The sequence below is a fragment of the Anser brachyrhynchus genome (assembly GCF_964034855.1).
Source record: "Anser brachyrhynchus genome assembly, chromosome: 2".
Classification (NCBI taxonomy): domain Eukaryota; kingdom Metazoa; phylum Chordata; class Aves; order Anseriformes; family Anatidae; genus Anser; species Anser brachyrhynchus.
The window spans coordinates 60,334,601-60,354,751 of NC_137695.1; the positions used below are offsets into that span (position 1 = coordinate 60,334,601).

The 20,151-nt window shown below is 47.9% G+C and overlaps 1 protein-coding gene and 1 long non-coding RNA gene across 7 annotated transcripts in view; one reads left to right on the forward strand and one right to left on the reverse strand.

The window, feature by feature from the left end:
• The window catches only part of GLI3 (GLI family zinc finger 3), a 217,826-nt gene extending 210,097 nt beyond the window's left edge, over window positions 1-7,729 (forward strand). For all 6 annotated transcript variants that reach the window (XM_080582212.1, XM_080582209.1, XM_080582211.1 and 3 more), the window contains one exon: window positions 1,011-7,729. In XM_080582212.1, the coding sequence (XP_080438338.1) occupies window positions 1,011-3,301 (2,291 nt within the window). In that variant the 3' untranslated portion in view covers window positions 3,302-7,729. The remainder of the gene's footprint in view (window positions 1-1,010) is intronic.
• On the reverse strand, window positions 7,431-11,456 carry LOC308190623. Its single transcript, XR_013947381.1, has 2 exons — window positions 10,705-11,456; window positions 7,431-8,529 (listed from the first exon to the last, which is right to left on the reverse strand). It is a non-coding gene; the product is annotated as an uncharacterized lncRNA (long non-coding RNA).
• Between the last annotated feature and the right edge of the window lie 8,695 nt (window positions 11,457-20,151).

Sequence of the window (20,151 nt, forward strand, 5' to 3'; positions counted from 1 at the left end):
TCCTGCTACTGACCCTGAGGGAAGACTGATAGTTCCGTGTTTTATAGCAGGGGAGACCAGCAGGAGAGCCATGTATCACATTTGAAATATTCCCTACAATTAAAGGTTTGGACCCAAGATCAGCATAATCCTGTCTTGTTTTTAGGCAAGGCAGATGAATTAAATATCTAGCAGTTCATTGTACGGAATTCTTGCAGATGAAACCTTAAAAAGATGCTCTTTGCACACATACATTGGACTGCCCTTTAAATTGCTTCCACACATACCAGTAGTCACATGTACAGATACTACTGCTACTAAAGGGAAATATCTATGAATGAGTGAGATTTGACCCTGAAGATCCGTAGCTGTTTTTGTATGAGCTGGTGCTCATTGCTAAAATGTATGTCCTTGATGCTTCTACATTGCCTACAACATACCTGTAGGTTTCTGCTCTCTACCCAGCAATGACTGCCCAGGTTTTCTGAAACACATTCAGTCAGAAGAAACTATGTAAAATTAAGAAATGCATTCTGTTTACTTAAAAACAAAACAAAACAAGGAAACCAGCAAAGATGTTTTGCAGTTGTTAGGAGTTATTTCAAGAACATTTCAAGAAGTCTTAGAAATGACCTTGAATAGCCTCCAATTTGTATATTTTGCCATTCCATGCAAATGCCTGTTCAATTATATTTTGCCTATAAAAAGCTGTCTTACAAATGTGTCCTTCTGGCACATCAGTCAGCATAGTTGCACTGCAAGCCAGAGGACTACACCAGCTGATGACAGTTTGTGGCTATGGCCTATAAATTTTGTGCTGGGATTCACACTGAAATGTTACCATTGAGTCTCTAAATTAGCTTTTAACCTAAGGACACAGTTTTTATCCCTACTTCTTTCAATAAAGATCACTGCTATGATTTGCTATGATGTAGACATTCCCTCTGTACTCGCCTTACTTCTTTACTGGGTGTTTTCTGTACCAGTTTTTGGGTAACGGCCGTTTGTTTAACTGTGAATTTTGCCTCCAGGTACCCAATCAAACAGCAGCTGCAGTGTAGGAGGATCCATGACTATTCTGCCGAACAGGAACGAACTTTCAAGTACAGACATCACTGTGTTGAACATGCTGAACAGGAGGGACAGCAATACTAGCACAATCAGTTCAGCCTACTTGAGCAGCCGCAGGTCCTCTGGAATCTCACCTTGCTTCTCCAGCCGGAGGTCCAGTGACGCCTCGCAGGCTGAGGGAAGACCACAGAATGTGAGTGTTGCGGACTCCTATGACCCCATCTCGACGGATGCCTCCCGACGCTCCAGTGAAGCAAGCCAGTGTGATGACCTACCAAGTCTTCTCAGCCTCACCCCAGCCCAGCAATACAGGCTGAAAGCTAAATATGCAGCAGCTACTGGTGGACCCCCACCAACTCCACTGCCTAACATGGAGAGGATGAGCCTCAAAACAAGGATGGCATTCTTGGGTGACTGCAGGGAATCTGGAGTATCTCCCCTGCCTCCAGTGAATGCCCCTCGAAGATGTAGTGATGGTGGGGCAAATGGTTACAGCAGGAGGCATTTTTTGTCTCATGATGCTCTAGGAAACGGGACAAGGAGAGCCAGTGATCCACTAAGAATGGTCTCCGATAACCTCTCTGTCCCTAGAGTCCAGCGTTTCAACAGTCTTAACAGCTTTAACCCTCCTGCTTTGCCTCCATCCATGGAAAAGCGCAACCTCGTTCTTCAGAACTATACCCGTTCTGAGGGTGGCGTCTTCCGTGGCTTCAGCTCCCCCTGTCCTCCGAGCATCAGCGAGAACGTCGCCCTGGAGGCTGCTACCATGGAAGCAGGTGGCAGTTTGAATGATGAGGATCTCCTGCCAGATGATGTGGTTCAGTATCTGAATTCCCAGAACCAGGGCATGTACGACCACTTGTTGAACAATGTCCTAGACAGTAACAAAATGCATCACGGCGCAGTGTTAGGAAATAACAATCCCAACAACTTTGACCAAGCCCCTCCAACGAGCAGTCAGCCTGCCGGCTCCGAGGCAAACAAGAGCGACTTGCCCATTCAGTGGAATGAAGTAAGCTCAGGAAGTTCTGACTTATCTCCTTCAAAACTGAAATGTGGTCAGCGCTCAGCAGTGCAGCAGACTCGGGCCTTCGGACTGTATAACAATATGATGGTTCAGCAGCAGAACCTGGAGAGAAGCAATGTGGCCCAGCAAAACGGCTATCAAAACCTGATGGAAAACAATGGTTCCTATGGTTTACAGCAGAACACGGTCCTTGGCAGCGGAGCCAATAATTCTTTCGGCATGCAGCTCAATAAGCCTTACAGTGAAAGCATCAGCAGGCAACCAATGATTTCTGGGGCAATGGACAATTCCTGTGGCATGGCAATTCAAGGGCAGAAGCTGAGAAGTGGCAACATGCCAGTGAGTGGGAACCAGCAAAACTTTGGACATCCCATGGCTTCCAGTGATCAAACCACCAGTATGGCAAATGGGATGCAGAACAGGAATATGATGGAGCAGGAATATTTGCAAAGCCAACAGGTTGGAGATGGGATTCATTACCAGGGAGTCAATCAATCTGATCAGATGATGCTAGGGCAGGTTAGTCCTACCTCACAAAGCAGCCTTTATCAAGGGCCACAGAGTTGTCCGCCGGTATCTCACACCATTGGTAGCCAGCCTTCAGGTTCGTTGGTGGCCAAGAGTTACCAGCCATGTGCTAATTACAGTGGCAACAGACGGCAAAATGCATTGAGGAACAACCTGACACAACAGCAAGGACATATAAGTGATGGCAACCAGACGTACAGGGTAAACACCATTAAGATGGAGATGCAAGGTCAATCACAGCAGTTCTGCTCTAACGTGCAGAATTACTCTGGTCAGTTATATGACCAAACCACGGGCTTTTGCCACCAAGCTATGAAAACAGGTTCTTTCTTTGTTTCGGAAGCTAACTGCCTGCTGCAGGGGACTGCTACTGCAAACTCATCTGAGCTTCTTTCCCCGGGGGCTAACCAAGTATCAAGCACAGTTGACAGCCTTGACAACAACAGTCTAGAGGGTGTGCAGATTGATTTTGATGCTATCATAGATGATGGGGACCATGTCAGCTTAATTTCAGGAGCCTTGAGCCCAAGCATCATTCAGAATCTCTCCCGCAATTCCTCACGCCTCACCACTCCCCGAGCGTCTCTTACATTCCCAGCTATGCCCGTAAGCACAACCAACATGGCTATTGGGGACATGAGTTCTTTGTTGACCTCACTTGCAGAAGAAAGCAAGTTTCTTGCTGTTATGCAATAGACATGAAAAAAAAAAACCTTAGGAGATAACAGATGAAAAAAGACTCATATTTTTTAGTTGTGTATGTATTTTAGCAATCTCATCTCACCTAAATGGGATGTGTTTCAAGTATATTCCTTTTATGGAATAAGGACTCTGAAAACCCTAAAGTGTTCTAGGGAGAAACTGTCTTCCATTTCAGTTTTGAATCAGTATTGCTACACCCATTCCCCCACCTCTCTCTCGCCTCTCTCTCTTGCTCCCTTGTTGAATGTCTGTATGCTTCCTTTTTCTTTTTTTTTTTTTAATCGTAAACCAATGTAAAAGTGTGATGTGCATGTTTTTGTTTTGTTTATTTTTTTAAAAGAAAGGTCTGATGAAACGACTTAATTTTCTGTTCCACAAAAGAAACTTGACCTTTTAAAACTGTTGCAATTTCTCCCCTATACATATAGGCACAAAATAACCTGGCACAATGTAAAGTGAACATAAAGTGAGGAAATCCCCTCTGGATGCATTGGATACATCACACTGAGGTGGACAACCAGTTTAGAAATGCACTGCCATGGTACCCCTGAGCTGTAGTTTGAGGAGCACATGAAATGTGAGGTTCAAGCAAATAAGAAATATAAAACCATCAGCCCTTTGATCCCTAGCAAATGTTTAAGGTTTTTGTAAACACGCATATAGATAGATGTCACTGCCTCGCACAATGATACTCAGATTGTGTCATGTGTGCTTAACCCATTTCAGAGGAGGGAGAGGACCAGAAAGCTATTCTTAGTACGACTCTTTCTTTTTTTTCCTTTTTCTTTTTTTTCAGCTTTCTCTTTTTTAAATGACTGGATAGTAAAATAACGTGCCTGTTCTGTGTTTTGGGTAGTCTGTAATCCCTTCTTTGCACACTACACTGGTGGAGAGATGTTCAGGATCTCATCATGGATTACCTCATATAATGAAATAATGAAACTCCAGTATTCCATGCTGGGAGTTCTTTTTTGTTTGTTGGTTGGTTTTAAATACAAATTGTTGAAACATAATGTACTGAGCCACTAGCTCCCATTCCTAGTAGCTATTCCTTTGCCAAAAGAATTGTCTTGTACATCGCTTCTAGCACATACAGCTTCATAGATGGATCATGTGTTTTAAAATAAGTAAACGTCCATTGACATAATACACAGTTACAGCTTCAAAAGCATCATGGTCTTGGCACATAAAACCAAGAGAAAAAGAATGGCCCTGTTCTCAGACTAGCCAAGTAAGTCAAAGTGATTATAAGCAATCTGATAATCTTGAATGTTTTTCCACTGTATCCAGGCCTTTCAAAATTAAAAGATTTAAACTGCCCTTAAAAATAGCAAAGAAACAAGCTGAACGGCAAGTTTGTCTGGTAACTCATCAAAACTTAAAAATACCAAACCAGTTGTCTACACTTGGTGAAAGTAATGTGCATTTCAATTCAAGGCAGATCCAGTGGGTCAGTGCCTATGCTCAGCTAAACCAGCAAAAATTTGACTTAATGCCCTGTGGTCATGAAGTTATTCCCTGATAAAGGTGGATGGAATTTGCTCCATACAAGCCGTCTCTTGTAGCACATTTTTATCTGTGTTGTGCCCCTGAGTTGTGCCACTGTGCTCCTGAGTAAATAGGTTGGGATGGAGAATATGGACAAGAGCAAGGTTTAAATTCACCTATTCCTAGAAGCTGCACTGAAATCCAGCCCTCACAGTCTTCTCAATTAAGACCTGGTATTTAAATCCTGCTAGGGGATACAAATGGTGCTGGCACTTACACTCATGGATCTGGTGTATGTAGGGAGTTGTAGACTTATGATGAGGAGGGGTAATTTGGTCCATTTTGGACTACAGATACCTATTAGCCTGGTCAGAATTAGGAATAGCACCAGAAGATGACACCTACAGCCTGGAAAGCCGTAGCACTCATTTTTTGGCTGTAAAAAAAGGGTGAAATGCCAGTTTGTTCAGGGTATAGAATTTGAGGAATGTGTAGGAATGCAACCTAAATGAAGCTGTCTGGTAACATAGATCTATTAACAGCTGTTAAAATCAGAGGAAGAAGCTGTAAATCAGAAAGAAAACGTCATGGAAATCTAGTGCTGGAGCCATATTTGGGCTTATCACAGCATGTACTAAAAGTGAGCTGGAATGTCAGAGATCAATACAAGAAAAAAGATCCCTCAATATTCTACAACTTTTATCAGCAGTCTGCTCCTGTCTTTCTCCATATCTTTGGCAAGGATTTCTTCCCTTATCTGCATTATGCACGTGTATTCCCTCCCTTTGTGCTCTTTGCCCATTGCTGGTTCCCCTCCTGACCTTCCTGCCCATCATCAGCTTGGACAGCATTTCTGTAGAGGTCCCCAGCCTGCAATTGGGAATGGGGCAGAGCTCATTGTGGCAAATGGTTGTTTGGGTGGAGGGGTGCTTCAGCAGCCACACTTTACCTTGCAGCACACACCCCTGCTGAGAAACAGCATTACAGACATTAGGAAAGGCTGTGCTCTCATCAGCTGGAAGTATTTCAGATGGTTCTCGGTAACCAATCGCTGGCTGTTTATTAAGCCATCAATTACATGTTTATAAACAATTTCAACAAGGAGACTTATGACTGGGAGTAGGTGGCTTGGGAGAGAAGCCTTTTATTGTTATAGAGCCAATACATTAAAAAAGAGAACTTTTTTTTTTTAAACTCAATTTTCCAGTTCATAATTGTATTTGCTGGTGCAGTTGAAGCTGGGAAGCTATTAACACATGTGATCCATCAGAGCTTAGAAGGATCCATTCACATTGCTTAGGGCTAAAAGGGATTGTTTGAGTAGCTAATTTGCCTTCCTGGATTTGACAAACCTTTGTCACTCACTTACCTCTATCTCGGGCCAACAGTGTGTCTTGGCCTAAACCACATGTTCCAGAAAGGCATCCAGTTTTCATTTGGAGATGTCAAAGAAACAGAGACTCCACCATATCCCCAGAGAGTTTGTACAAATGCTTTATCATTTTCACCATAAGCATATGTGCCACTTTTCATATGTAAAGGTATCACTTCTCAGCTTTTAGTATCTTCTCGTGCTTTTCTGTTTGATGCTAAGAGGTTGTTTTGATACTTGTGCAGGTATCAATATATCCTAGGCCAGCTATCTTGGGTTTGTGTTTTGTTTTGATAGAGTAGACTGGGAGAGCGTGGCACCATTAGGCTTGAGACAGGTTTTAAGTTGTTAACCACTTTCTGGATGTGCGTTAGTCTGGAGAAAGTCTCACTAACATCATTCACAGGTTTACTAGCATGCTTCTACTACTCCTCTTCCAGTTACAGAGCTGGAGCTTGCCTTTATGTGCCTGGCACATCAAGTGGCATTACCATGGCAGTTGGAAGCCCACCACTCACCCTAGTGTACTAGAAAACGCAGATTTTCTCTCTCTTTTTTTTTTTTTTTTGTGTGTGTGTGAGTAATTTTTCCTATTTTTTAAAGCATTGCAGTGGGCACAGACTGAATCTAAATCCCCCTTTCTTCTAATAGCTATGTGGGGATCTTTCAGATCCATTACTCTTGGCCTTGGGTGCATCCATCTCACTCACATTTTTCCAGGCATTTTTGCTTTCCACAAAGTGGGAGCCACCAGGGAGAGCTCATCCATAAGGAAAGGTATTTTTGCAGAGAAGTCAGCAGGCTTCCAGAACAGGTTTGCTGGTAAGTACGATGGCCTAGTGCATCCACACAGCAGATTCTCTCCTAGGAGAATGGTCCCAAATGGTACGTGCATTAAAATGCTGGCTTGCTTTCTCGCTTCCAGTCATTCTTCCTCCCCTCCCTCTCTCGATGAAATGGCCGGTCGGCTCGCCCACACGTGTTGCGCAATGGCTCGCCCTTCTGAACAACAGTGTTTATATTCTCACAATGTATGTGCCTTATTTTGTGTTATCTTCTAACAGAGAGGGACCAAGATACGTTGCCAAATTTTCACAAGGAGGCTGTACTCTCTATTCAGCTAATAGCACATACCACTGTTAATAGTGTCTGAAGTGTCTTGTAAACCCCTGGTATCACGTGTTTTTGTCCTTGGATTGATAGAACGTCTTCTATTGAAAAATTACTGTTGTCAGTTCTGCAGATGTGTAACATAAAAATGTGTTTCTTTTTCACTTTTTTTTAGTTCTTTTTTTTATAAAGCTTGTAATCCTTTTTTTTTTTTTAAAGTGTAAATACATTTACGTACAGTAGGAATAGTGTTCGGCTGTAACAGGCCTTAGTGGTCTTCATTTGATAAACCTGCAGTTATGATCTGATGTTTCTCGAGCCTTAGGTTGATCTGAAGGGTCTGTAGCACTGTGTACATATAAACTGTACTTCTGCTTTCAGAACCACTTAGCTCTTTTGTAACAAAGAAAAATGTTTCTTACAATGTCAATAAAAACACAAAAGCCTTTGTACTTAAGTTCTTAGCTTTCAGCTTTTAAAATATCTCCTTGGGGGAGGGAGTTAGTTTTTAATTTCACTGGAGAGCCTGGTTGCAATCAGTGCATGTATCGGTTCCACTGATGTCCGCTCGCTTTTCTGTTTGTGCTTCCCGGATGATTGCTTCATTTCATTCACATTTTTAAAACCGACGGGGAATCAAAACAGGGCGTTTACCTTCCCTTTAAAGAAAAATGGCTGAGGGGGTGCCGGATGCAGGAACACATGAAACTTCAGTGTCACACAGATAGATAAAATTTTTGAAAGGAGGGGAGGAACCAACCTGGTTAACCCTCCGCCACAGGAGAAGGCATTTCAGAGGTCAAACCCACGCTGCATTAGACTCTGTCCTGCTATATTGGGGCTGCATTTTCTTACCTCATTTACCAAGCGTCACTCCCAAAGGCTTGGCCACCCACAAAGCAGCACAGGGCAGGGGAAGAGATGCTCATGTGGCTGGGTTCGTCTGTACATGGCTACTGTGGTGGATTGCTGGGTGGCCTGCAGAAGACTTAAATGCAGTCTTCTTCAAAGCTGGGATTTTGGACAGATTTAGCGAGTGTTACTGTTGAGGATAGCAGTCATGGGCTTGTACATAGCAGACACGCAGAGCGAGTGAGATAAAGTTAGCTGGGGCAAATGCTATAGAAGTTGTGGTGCAGCTTTGTTTTAAGGTGACTGAGCCATTCTCATTTCAAGCCTTCCCTTTCAGTTGCTGTATCTTGGCAAGACCTGGTCTGGTCCACTCTGTTGGTGCTCAGCATCCTGCCTTGGCCTAAATAGTTCAACCATTTTTGAGGTCAAGGCAAGTATCCGTAAATATTTTTTATTTCATGTTAACTTCCCCCCCCCCCCCCCCCCCCACTGTTCAGCCATTATTAAGTTTTTGTAATTTAGTACAGAGCTTAAAGTTTGGGAGGGAGAAAGAGCAGAAAGGAGAGGAGTTGTATGTCCAGCTGAGAGGAGAGAGAGGCAGGAGGAGAGGCCTCACAGCAGGAGGAGAGGCCTCACAGCAGGAGGAGCTGTTCAAAGAGTGAAGGAAACCTCATGGCAGGACAGGGGCTTGGTGGTGGCCTCCTCTGATGTTCTGCCACCCAAAATCCTCCTGGAGTGTGGTGGTGACTCTCCCCACCAGCAAGGCTGGCACGGTGGGTGCTGTGGTGCTCCCAGCTGCCAGACCCTGAGGCCTGCTGCCCTGCGGCCGAAGGAGGCAAGCCTCAGACAAGGACGTGACGGAGCAGTCAAGGGCTCTGTGCTGACTGCAGATCAGGGGCTTAAGGGTAAGCATGGTGTTTCTGAGCCTGATCAGTCCCCTGTTGCCAGCAGCTCTTTGTGAAAACATCATTCAGCCCTGCCTTGTGCTGGCCCATGAGCAGAAGGGCAGCTGATAGCACCTACCAGCCCTCCAGCTGCTCAAGTGGAAGCCCAAGCAGAAGACCTGAATGGTCCAGCCTTGTGCACAACATCCATCAGTCTGACCCAGTGGGAGATGAGGGCCTCTCACATCTGACACACTAAAACAGTAAAGATGTGCCCATGCAGGCACAGGAAGAGCTGTGACTTGATACGGTACAGCTCGGCATCATGCCAAGTCCTCGGGAAATCAAGAAATAGCAGGGCAGTCTTGGTTTGTAACATCCAAAATTAGTGGATGCTGTTGACCTTCAGTTAGTCTGTGTTTTGGTGCCAAAGCTGTAAATTAATTAATTTAATTCATTAAACTGGTTTCTTACTTCAGAGTGGCACGTACCCAAGAGAACTGCTGTTTGAAAAGCCTGCGAAGTACTATGGAGATGCATGGCACCGAGCAGCAAGGCAGGAAAAAAAGCATCCTAAACAGACGATGTGAATTTAATACACCCAAATGCCAAACCCAAGGGCAACACAAAAACTGCTGATAGCAATAGTACAAAGAACTGAGACCTGCCTGGGTAGGGGATGGAGCAGAGCAGGAGAGCACAGGAAGGTGCTGCTGAGGTTAGGGGGCTGGCCGTGAGCCACAGCACCGTAGGGCAGGCCAATGTCATTTTTTCCTTTCTCAATGTTTGTGGGCTCGACTGTGCAATCTTCATACAGTTTTTTGAAGGGGGGATAATGGGAAGGAGACTGCTTGTTCTCTGCATGCTGAAACACAAGCTATTTGTGTTAGGAACATAGCTTTGTTACATGATTAGTGCAATGGGAGCCCCTAGGCACCACTTCCCAGTACAAACAACCAATAATAATAATAACTCATGCTAAAATTGTTTGCTATTTAACAACCTGGGCCTCTTTCCACCCAGGGAAGCACATAACCCATTTGTGTTTCCACTGCCCTTGTTCCCACTGCCTCCACCCGTTTTCCCTCTCTGACTTCGGACTGGCCCAGCAGCTTTCCCAGGCAAAAAGGTGCGGGTTTGGGCCAGGAAGAAGGAAGAACGGGCACTTGATGGGAACGCTTGCACCCGGTGCCTGCCTGCACAGATGCCTCATGGCCCTGGTGAGCCCGCACACAGATGCACCACTAGCCTCATATCTGAGACAATGCTGTGTCGTGTCTCGCCGAGTGTGGCAGTGGCACAGTTGGAGCCAGGAGTGGTGGGCAGATCAGATGGGAATGAACCGTAAACAGGATCAGTTCCCGGGGGCTGGCTGAGCTGCTCCAGCCTTTGCCAGCAGCACCAGGATCTCTGTCAGGTCTGTGGGGCTGTCGCTAAGCCACCCTGCTTTACAGAAAAACATTGCTAATGTTCCCACGACCAGAGCAAGACAGAAGAGACAAACAACTTGGACAGCAACATGAAACAGTGGCAAAAATCTGGAAGGCAGAGCAGGAGAGAATAAAAAACAAGAGGGTGGAAAGCTATGTAGTGATCAAAAAGAGCCCCAGATGGATGTGAGCTGAGAAAAGGCCAGAGATAGAAATAGCAGCGCTAATTATCCAAGCTGAACAACCCCATTGCTGCTGTACCTGCACGTTCTCCGCCATCCTTGGAGGCCCAGTGCCAACAGCCGTGTGCTAGTGACAGGGAGCTGGAGCAGGGAGCTGCCAGAGCTGGCTGCACAGGAGGCACCATGGGAGATGTGTGTGCCTCCCTGTCCTCTCCTGCTGCACCTCTGCTGCTGGAAGACATCCCATTTCTGCAACATGAGCAGAGAGCCTTACTCCAGCCCTCCCAAGCCATAGGAAGAACTCCGTGTGCTGGTCTTGCCTTGAGGCAGTTTGGCTTGGAAGACCTACAGCACATCCCACAGGGCTGGAGGGTCATGGCAATGCTTTCACAGGCCAAGGGCTTCATCTGCCTGACGGGCTGCACCTCAGGCGTGTGCTTGGCTGAGCGGGAAGCCAAGCAGCAGTGGCAGTTATGGTGGCCATGACATGGTGGTGGGGTGGGCTGTGCCTCACTGTTTGACTCACCTGCATTGCACTGCATGCAAGAGATTCGGCGGGGTTTGAGTGGCCTTCCTTTAGAAAGAGACAGTGATGGCACAAGGAGCCGCTGATGGGCAGAGTAAGAGGGCTGCAGTCCCAGCAGCACACTTGCCCAGTGCCAAGATGAGTCGAAGGGCCTGTGATAAGTCCAGCAGCCCAGCCCTGGTGCAGGGCACAGAGGAGGAAGCAGCCAGATGACGCCTGCTGCAGCCCAGTGAGGACCCATTCCCGTGGGTATGGGAAAATCCTGCTCTCTTGCGACCCCAAGACTTTTCCAGCAGGTTATGAATTTTGGCCTCCTCAGCTGCGCTGTGTCTCTAACATTCATCACTACCTGGTGGCTCAGCATCAGCAGAGGGAGATAGCAGTAGGGCAGCAGAAAATGCAGGTTTGCAGGGCTGCTGCAGGTGACAGGGTGTTTTCCTCCCACCAACAGTGAAAGTCAAGCTCTCCTTTGTAGTTCCCCTGGGAGAAACAGCACAGCCAGTCCTCCAGGGCCAGTTTTTCTCTCCACATCACCTTGGAGCAAGCAAACTCACTGCTGCCCCAGCCGGGAAGTGCTGTCCTCCAGGGCACCAGTACTGGGGCTGTGCCATGCTGCTCTTGTTCCTTTTACTTCTAAATTCAAGCAGCTCGTGTCCCTCTGCAGCCCTCCGTGCAGCGTCCCCACCCCTGCCACGCCGCTTGGCTTCTCTGCAGGCTGCTGGCTGCCCGGGGCTGGTGGCACAGCTCTTCACACCTTCCCCCATCCAACCCTTTTCCTGCCTCGGATTTCATTCCCCTCTCAAGGCTGGCCTGTGGCATAGAGGGAAAACAACAACAACAACAAAACAACAAAAACATTTCATGCTGTTTTTTCTCTCCATGGCTGCTCCCCTGGAGATTGCTGATGTTTTCTCCAAATTACAAGAAGCGGCTAAAATGCTCAAAATTGTGCAAAGCTGAGCCACACAATTAGGAGGCAGCAATGCCTTTTTCAGCTCTGTGGGGTGCAGTCTTGAACCAGCATAGCACTTCTTGCTTACCTTCACATCCTGAAACAGCTTGGGTTTCAACCAGCTCCTCACCCGAGCTCTGCTTGGCTCTGGTTCAGCTGGAGCATCAGCAGAGAAGGAGAGGGCTCAGCACCGGCCAGCAAAGTGCTGCCGGGAATCCTCCTCTGCTGGCTGGCTGTGTGCTACACCTCAAGCTGGAGAGAATCAAAAACCCAAGTGCTGTTCCCAGTCTGCCCCAGACAGCGTCATTTTTTAAGTACTGGTGCCACTGCAGCGTGTTTGCTGATCACAAGTATTTGGTCAAAGTCTTCTTGCTGGTAAATGCTGGGCCACTGCAGCCAAAACATCAGATTTAGAGGAGACAATACAAACAAAAAGACTACAAAAAGGCTCTACGTTGTAGAGCCACCCAATGCACTCAACTAAAAGGGGGGGCAACCCCATTTCAAATCGAGAGCATCTTTAAAAGCTGCAGCCACATCCAAGCCAGCTTTTCCTCCTTTGTCCAGTGGCTACCAAATCATTTTTGCAATAGAGGAGGGCTGTGGAAAGATCACCTGGGACCCTCATTGTGCAGCTGGACCTCATGTCCTCACCAGCAGCACAGCTGGGCCAGGGGCTGCCTCGCTCTCCTTGGGGCTGGAAACCCCCTGGCTCTGGCTCAGCTCTAGGAAGGAAGGAAAGGAAAACCTCCCCACAAGGCAAACAAATGGCAAAAACAAAACTCAGAGTGAGATGTCCCAGCTGCCTCCCGGGAAAGGCCCCGGCTGGCAGGAAGCAGCATGGGATCACCTCATCCCCACATCCTAACCCCGTGAGTACCCATGGGGAGTGGGACAGGCAGCTGTCAGGGCAGGGCACCTACTGCACGCTGTGGCAGTGCCGCGTTTCACTCGGCTTTGCATGTGTGCTTCCATCACGCAGTGGCTTTCCATCTTGAATTAACCCTGTTCCAGTATTTCCTGCTCCTCTTCAAGCGCTCAGCAGCAATCCATCTCCCCCTAGATGTGTGCTGTCCCCTGGGCCCCATCACCTCCCCGGGCACATCTCTCTGCCCATGCACCAGCTCGGCGCATGGCTTTGGCCATAGCTCCAGGTGAGCGCTGGCTGTTCAACGTGCATTTATCTTGGTCCCCACTGTCGCTCATCCACCCTTGCTGCTGGGGACTTGTTCATCTCCTGCCCGAGCCCCTTGTCCAGGCAAAGCAAGGTCATTCACAAACCTGCAGCGGGAAAAAGCTGTCTTTGAGGCCGAGGTCCTATCAGTGGTTCAGTGCTGCCCCTCCGTGGGAGTCCTGGCTTACTGTGCGGTGCCATCCTGGCTGCCGAGCCAAAGCCACCCACTGCCCTGCTCCTGCCCGGTGGGCTCAGCTCTGGAGCACTGACCCCTGCCTCCCCATAGCTGAGAAGTGGGAAAATGCAGGTTACTGGTGTGCTTGTCACTCTCTCTCCAGCCCCACTTCCAGCCCATACCCAAGACCCATCACCCAGCTGCGCTGTTCATGGGTGTGAGACCTCTCCAGCCTTCACCACACCCATCCTTTTGGATTTCCAAAAACCAGGCAAAACCCTGTTTTGGAGGAACATTGGACAGGGAGATGCAAGAGTCTGACACGACGTACGAGCATTACTTTGCCTTGGCTTCGCCCCTTTCCACTGGGAGCATTGGGACCAGCGAACAAGACAGCCCCAGGGCAGCATCGGCACCATGGCCAGGAGGCGTCTGGCAGATACACAGTGGCTCCTTGCAGATGCTCTAAGCAGCAGCTGGGGATGGAAAGCGAGGAAAAACATGGTTTTGTCCTGGAAGGAAGGTCAGCTGAGTGCAATTCCCTGGGCTGGCTGCTGGCCAGCAGAGGAAGTAACGAATAGTGCCCACTCAATGTCAAGTAGCAGGAGGAGGGGGTCATCTTCCTGCCCGCTCCCAGCCCAGCACGGTGGTGGCATTGCTACTGGTGTGGCCAGAGGAGAAATCCCGCTGGCAGAAATGCCAGCAGCATGGTCTACATCTCCTCGCTCAGCCTCATGGCTCTGCCCTCAGAGGCAAACCACCAGCCACAGCCAACTCAGCCTGTGAAAACTGGCGGGACAGCAGCCCAGAGACGTGTGGAGTTTTCCATGGTCAGTTATTGTGCTGGCATGGCCAGGAGCTGCTATTATTAGATGGCATATGAATCACTCGCATGAAATGAGTTAGCAGGCTTAGCCTGATCTCAGTTGGCTGCATGTCGTAAAAGCCCCGTTTGCAGCCCCAGTGAGAGCTGAAAGTGGAGGAGGAACCTTCTGGGAGAAACCTTCTGCCCAAAGGTCACTCAGGCTGCTCCCAGCCGAGCGGGAGACACCAGGGTTGTGCGGAGAGAGCTGTTCCACCAAGACTGGCTCTCGTGGCCTTGGTGGCCAGCCCAGGGGGATCTGCACAGCTCTGCAACAGGACACCAGAGATAGAGATGGGGGCAGGAAAACTACAGCCCTGCTCCTGAACCATCAACATCATGCTAAATGTCATAATGTGAAAAATTAGGTGGATAAAACCTCATGTGGTGGTCTGATGGGTTTGGTTGACAAGTTGCAGTCTGACAAAATGAAATTTATTTCAATAAAATGAAAACACTGGATTTAGCAGGGCTGAAGCCTAAGGGCCCATGTGCCTGCAGGGAAGGGGGGACCCCAGGGCTGGGGTTTCCTGGCACGTTCCTGGGAGCTTGCTGGGTGCAGAGCAATAGAGAGATGGGAAGGAGCTGGAAACACATTTGCTTTTCTGGATGGGAAAACACTAACGCCCTTTGATTCCTGCTTTGACTCATTTTAGCCTGGAACTGCAGAAAGGCAGCACAGTCGGTAACAAAACTCACAGGAATGGCAGCTGCTAAACTTTTCCCTTGCACTCCTCTCAACTAATTTCACCAGTGTTGCTCCTCATTTAGGCTCTTGCAAATGAGAGAAAGTCCAGTCCCTGGGTCCTTTCCTATCATCATGAATCAAATGCGTCAACAATGATTTTCAAAGCAGAACTGTGCTATGATCTGTCCTTCACCCTGTACTTTTCCTAGCAAAATTAAAATAACCCACTATGTCATCTTTTCACAGGACATGAAATATGATTTTATGTGCATTGCAAAATCACACTAAGGTGCATTATGAAGAGCAGTGGTGTACACACCATTTCTTATAGCATAACAAAGGGGCCTTTATTTAATAATGGACTATTACAGCACAGTACAAAGATTTGCTTTGTTCAGTGACTAGAAATTGTTTGCAGATTGTTCTAGCCACCGGGAGTTGACAGTTCACTTAGGAAATCAGTTCTTAAAGCAAGAGTGCCTATATGCCTGCTTGGCTTTGAGTGCTGCAAGCCTGGAGTTTCATGGGGTCTAGCCTAGGTTTCTCTTTCGGAGGACTGAAGTAGGGAAACGTTTCTGGGTATGTTTCTCCATGGAGGAAGCAGAGCCATGGTCTGAGCTGTCAGACCTCCCCCCCAGGAAAGCTTCCAGCTTCCTAACCAAACTGCTGAAAGCCAGGTACATAAGGTTGCACCGTGGAGCAGATTGGTAGGAGCAGCCACCAGTGCAGCAGGGGCTGAGCTGCGTGGGTTTGACTCTCAGCTCTCTGCAGGCACAAATTATAAATCCTGGTATAGATGATGTAAAGAACAGAGTAGAAGAAGTGGGGTGGTGCTACAGGGAGCCAGCAGATTTACTGTGTTGGAGAGGGCTGTGATTTCCCTTCCTCTGTTGCTGCCAGTTGTTGCCTGCACCCGTCCAGCCATGGGGCACAGGGCACGGGTGTTCCTGGGCTCCCACCACATATACTTGCACCTCCAGCAGGCGATCAGATAGGACAGCTTGTTTCAGTCACACTGTACTGGCCAAAAGGTGCCATTTGGCTTGGACGCAGCAGTCCCACAGCCGGGATGTGAGTGAATGAGGAGCGAAGATGTTATATTTCCCAGAGAGGGAACGTGGCATGAGGGAACATCCATTCACCTGTGGATGTACCTCGATACCTGTGACCAGCAGCTCCAGCTGGGCGTAAGGCAATTACCAGCCTGTTTTCTTATTATGACCCTTTAGAAGCTGTGGTTGTCTTGGTGAGCTTGTAGTGGGGTGAAGGAGTAGGTGCATGCTTGGCCCTTTAGCTCCAAGCCAGGGCACTTGATGAACATACCTACCCAAGAAATATCCAAGCCCAGAGCAAAGAGCAATTGTTTTTCATTGTGCTGCCAAGGCCAAGGAACTCAGGTGTCCTGGTTCAGAAGAGGTCCTGAATGCCCACAGCAACTTCGAGGACCTCGAGTCCTTAGGTATTTCCAAAATACGGGCCATGAACATGTGTGCCTGCACACATGCATGCACATTTTGTTTGTTTGTCATTCGTAAGCAAACGAATTCACTCTCACTTTTCTGATGTTTCTGGGAGGGAAACTAAAGGCCCCTGCGGCACCAGCCCCTCTCCATCAGTCAACCACTTACAGCAGGGAGCTGGAAATTTGGCACCTGGCCCTGCATTAGCTTTTGGTGCCACTGAGTGGAACCATTTGCAGGAGATGGGAAAATCTTCCTCCTTCTCTGTGCCCTCTTTTGCATTGCCGGACTCTACACATACCACCTCCAGCGAATGCAAAGACAATGTCAGTAAATAGGCCGGTCGTGTGCTGGGCAGCAATGCTCTTGCCAAATGCAGGGCCCCGTGACATCATATGAGCTTTTGTTTGTCTCTCAGTGGTGAGAAAGGGAAAGAAAAAAATGGGGAGAGAAATTTGACTTGGAGCAGCTCCTGCTAGCCATTTATTTACCTTGAGTGCATGCTTCATGGTCTTACTCACGGGTTACAGTCATGGGTGCACATAAGGTCTTGAGAGTCCTCAGCAGTAATCCCTCGACAGAGGAGCTGGCTCGTTGCGTGCTCAAAGCATTTTTGCTTCATTACTTTTCTCATCAGATAACAACATAAAGTAACATCATTGGTGCTTCTGGCAACTGCTGGGCTTCCTTTCCCCCACGCGTCACTGACGCACATGTAGCATGGGAAATGCTCCTCTGTTTCAACCCACAGCTCAGTGCTAGGTCAGGCGGCCTGGGGTGAGGAGATGTGCAGAGCTGAGCAATCAGGAGCCCCAGTACGGGACGCAGACGGCCACTGTCCCACTGGAGGATGCACAAGTGTCCATGGCATTTGGAAGTGCTCTAGGCTCATGGGTCCACCACTGATGATGAACATCCTCTAGCATGCCAGTGCTCTATAGGGATATGAAGTTGGGCCTACTTCACTGAAGTCTGGAAAGGAGAGGTGGGAAGGGGAGAGAGGCCAGGAGCAGGAAAGTAACTGGTCACACCGTGAGTCACAGCGGTGTCAGAAAGGCAGTAACTTTAGCCCGCAAACAGAAAAGCAGAGGTACCTGCACTAGTTCAAAACAAACATAGTCTTGGCACCAGAGTGACGTCCCATAGTGACTTTCACAGACATTTTTCTTAGGCCATTTCCTCTCTGACACCATACTTCTTGCCTCCTGTCCCATGGTGAAGCACACATTGAAATAAACCCACATATGCCAATTCACCCCAGTCTGACGTAGTTCCATGGCGCCTGCTGATAATGTGCTCACCACAGCTTGGCCCTTCCGTCCCAGACCAATTCATTCAGTTTGGACACCAGATAAAGGATGGGCTTCATCCAACTTTACAGACCTACACTTGGCCTCTTCGTTGCAGCTCCTTTTACAAGCAAAGAAGAGAAATGGGCAAGATTCGCCTGACCTGTTTTAGACACCGACCTGGGGAGGGGATGACTCATAGCTGTGCCTATATTTCCCCATATTCTCCTCCATAAAGGGAGCATAGCGTGACTAGCTCACATGGAGACATCTATGTTTAGTCAGATGAATCCCACCCAAAGTGGCTGCAGCTGCCGGAGGAACATGAGCTTTCTCATAATCGCTTCCCTTCCCCATAGTTTTGGGGCAGAGGGAGTTAGTTGAACTGATGAGTCCTTGAAGGATTCCTCAAAAATTGCACAAAATATGCTTGGAAGGCTGCGTGTCTGCTTGCATCAGGTCCAAACATGGTTCAGCAGGCTGTGAAGGTCCCAGGTGATAGGGCATTCAGAAGGCAAGCCAATAGTGGCATTATTACACTCTCTGCTAGCAGGCATCCTGAAAATGGAAAAAGCAAAGACAGCAACAGAAGGAGCATCCAGGACAACTCTTGGGTTCAGACAGCTACTAAGTTGGCCACATCCCAAGAGAAACAACTTCCGCTCTGTCCCCTGGCTCCTACCCTTACCTCTGCCTTCCTCCTTTCCCTCTGCTTTCTTCGGTCATTTCCCTCCTGAATATAAACTTTTGGGAGGCTTATTTCCTTGCACCTGTTTCAGCTGTGATGTAACTGCGGTAATAACTCAACCACTGTTGGATGGAAGGTTACAGCTATTTCTTGGTTCCTTTCTTTTTTATTATTACTTTATGGTTATATTTAGAGATGGGCCCAGATCAGAGCTGCACAAGAGGAGCACTCCCACGGTTTGGGAAAGTCTGGAGCTGGAGTCAGACCCCTTCATCTCACCTGGCCTTTCTCTTGATAATGTGACTCCAGAACCCCAGGTCTGAAGCTGAAAAAGTTCAAATATAAGTCATAGTGCAAACTCTATAGACGAGGCCAGTCTGTGGTTGTAGTGGGACAAAACAATGTGCAAAAACTTAAATTCTGCCATAGCATGTAATAACTTTCTGCAGTCCTTGATGGGAAAGAAAGTCATTAAGAAATGTTGGGAAAGCCAGCGGCTGCCTTGCCTTCCAGAAGTAGTAACCGAGATGCTTGACACAGAGATCAAAGTCAATGGCAATAATGTAGGCTTCTGTCCCAGGAGTATTGCCTATGTGGCCTCAGTCCCTCGCTGTATACTTTAAGATCACATGTCTTTTAGTCACAGAGAAAAACACATTTTTGGATCTGTTGTTCAATGTGACCAGATACTTTCTTCAAAGGGATGTTCTGGCCTCCCAGCTGCCAGGGTTGAAGATGAGCCTATTTTGACAAGCCGATAGGACCTCATGTTCTTCATTGTCTGGTCAACAACACCACCAATACTGAGCTTGAAGACTTCAGCTATACTGAAGCAGCACAGTCCTCCAAAAACTTAGCGTGTCTGTGCTGTGGGTAAAGACCAGAAGAGACCAAACCCCGGAACTGGCTCATGCGTTGTGCACAAGTGATTTTGGCAGGTGATTCAGAGACCGTGCTGCAGGGAGACGCAGACCTCCCCCAAGGTCAGCAAGTCATCAGGGCAGTGGCAGTCCTGGACAGGATCACAGCCATGTCCCAAGGACAGAGAGACACACTGGACCAGCTCATACCTGCCAAAGAAGGTATGAGCGTATGAGAGTTGAGAGATGCCCAGGAGATGAAAATCCCAGTCAAACTCTAAATATGCCAGCTGGAGATTTCCTCTCCAAAGGTGGACTCAGGCATATCTATGAAGTAGGGTCTCATGCCATAGCTGAATTAGTGTAATTCAGTGTCCCCTCACTGCAATTCTGTTCTCCAGCATCACAAAGACAAACCAAACCTCTCCTTGGAAAAACTGACTTGAGTGCACGCTTTAACCCTTACTTGACAGAGGCATTAATTTTCCCAGCCACCAGGACACTTCAGTGGCTCTCCCTGGCATTCCCATATTCCTGCTAGGAGGTGGACACCAGGTAAGACTGCTGCAGCCCAGGGATGCTCCTGCCGATGCTTCTGACTTCCCAGGTCCGGTCATTTGCTCCCGGGTTCACAGCACCATATGAGCCCTCTCACCCATCTGAACCAGCAGCGATCGTGGAGGTAGTCACCACAATGACCCCATAATCCTGCTTTCCAAGGCAGAGTCTTCTGTCCTGTAGGTACAGCCTGAACTCTTTGTTCCCAGATGTATTACTTTTCATTTAGCTAAATTAAAACACATTTCCTTGGATTGTGACTATTCAGCCAGGCAATTCCGATCCCTCTGTAAC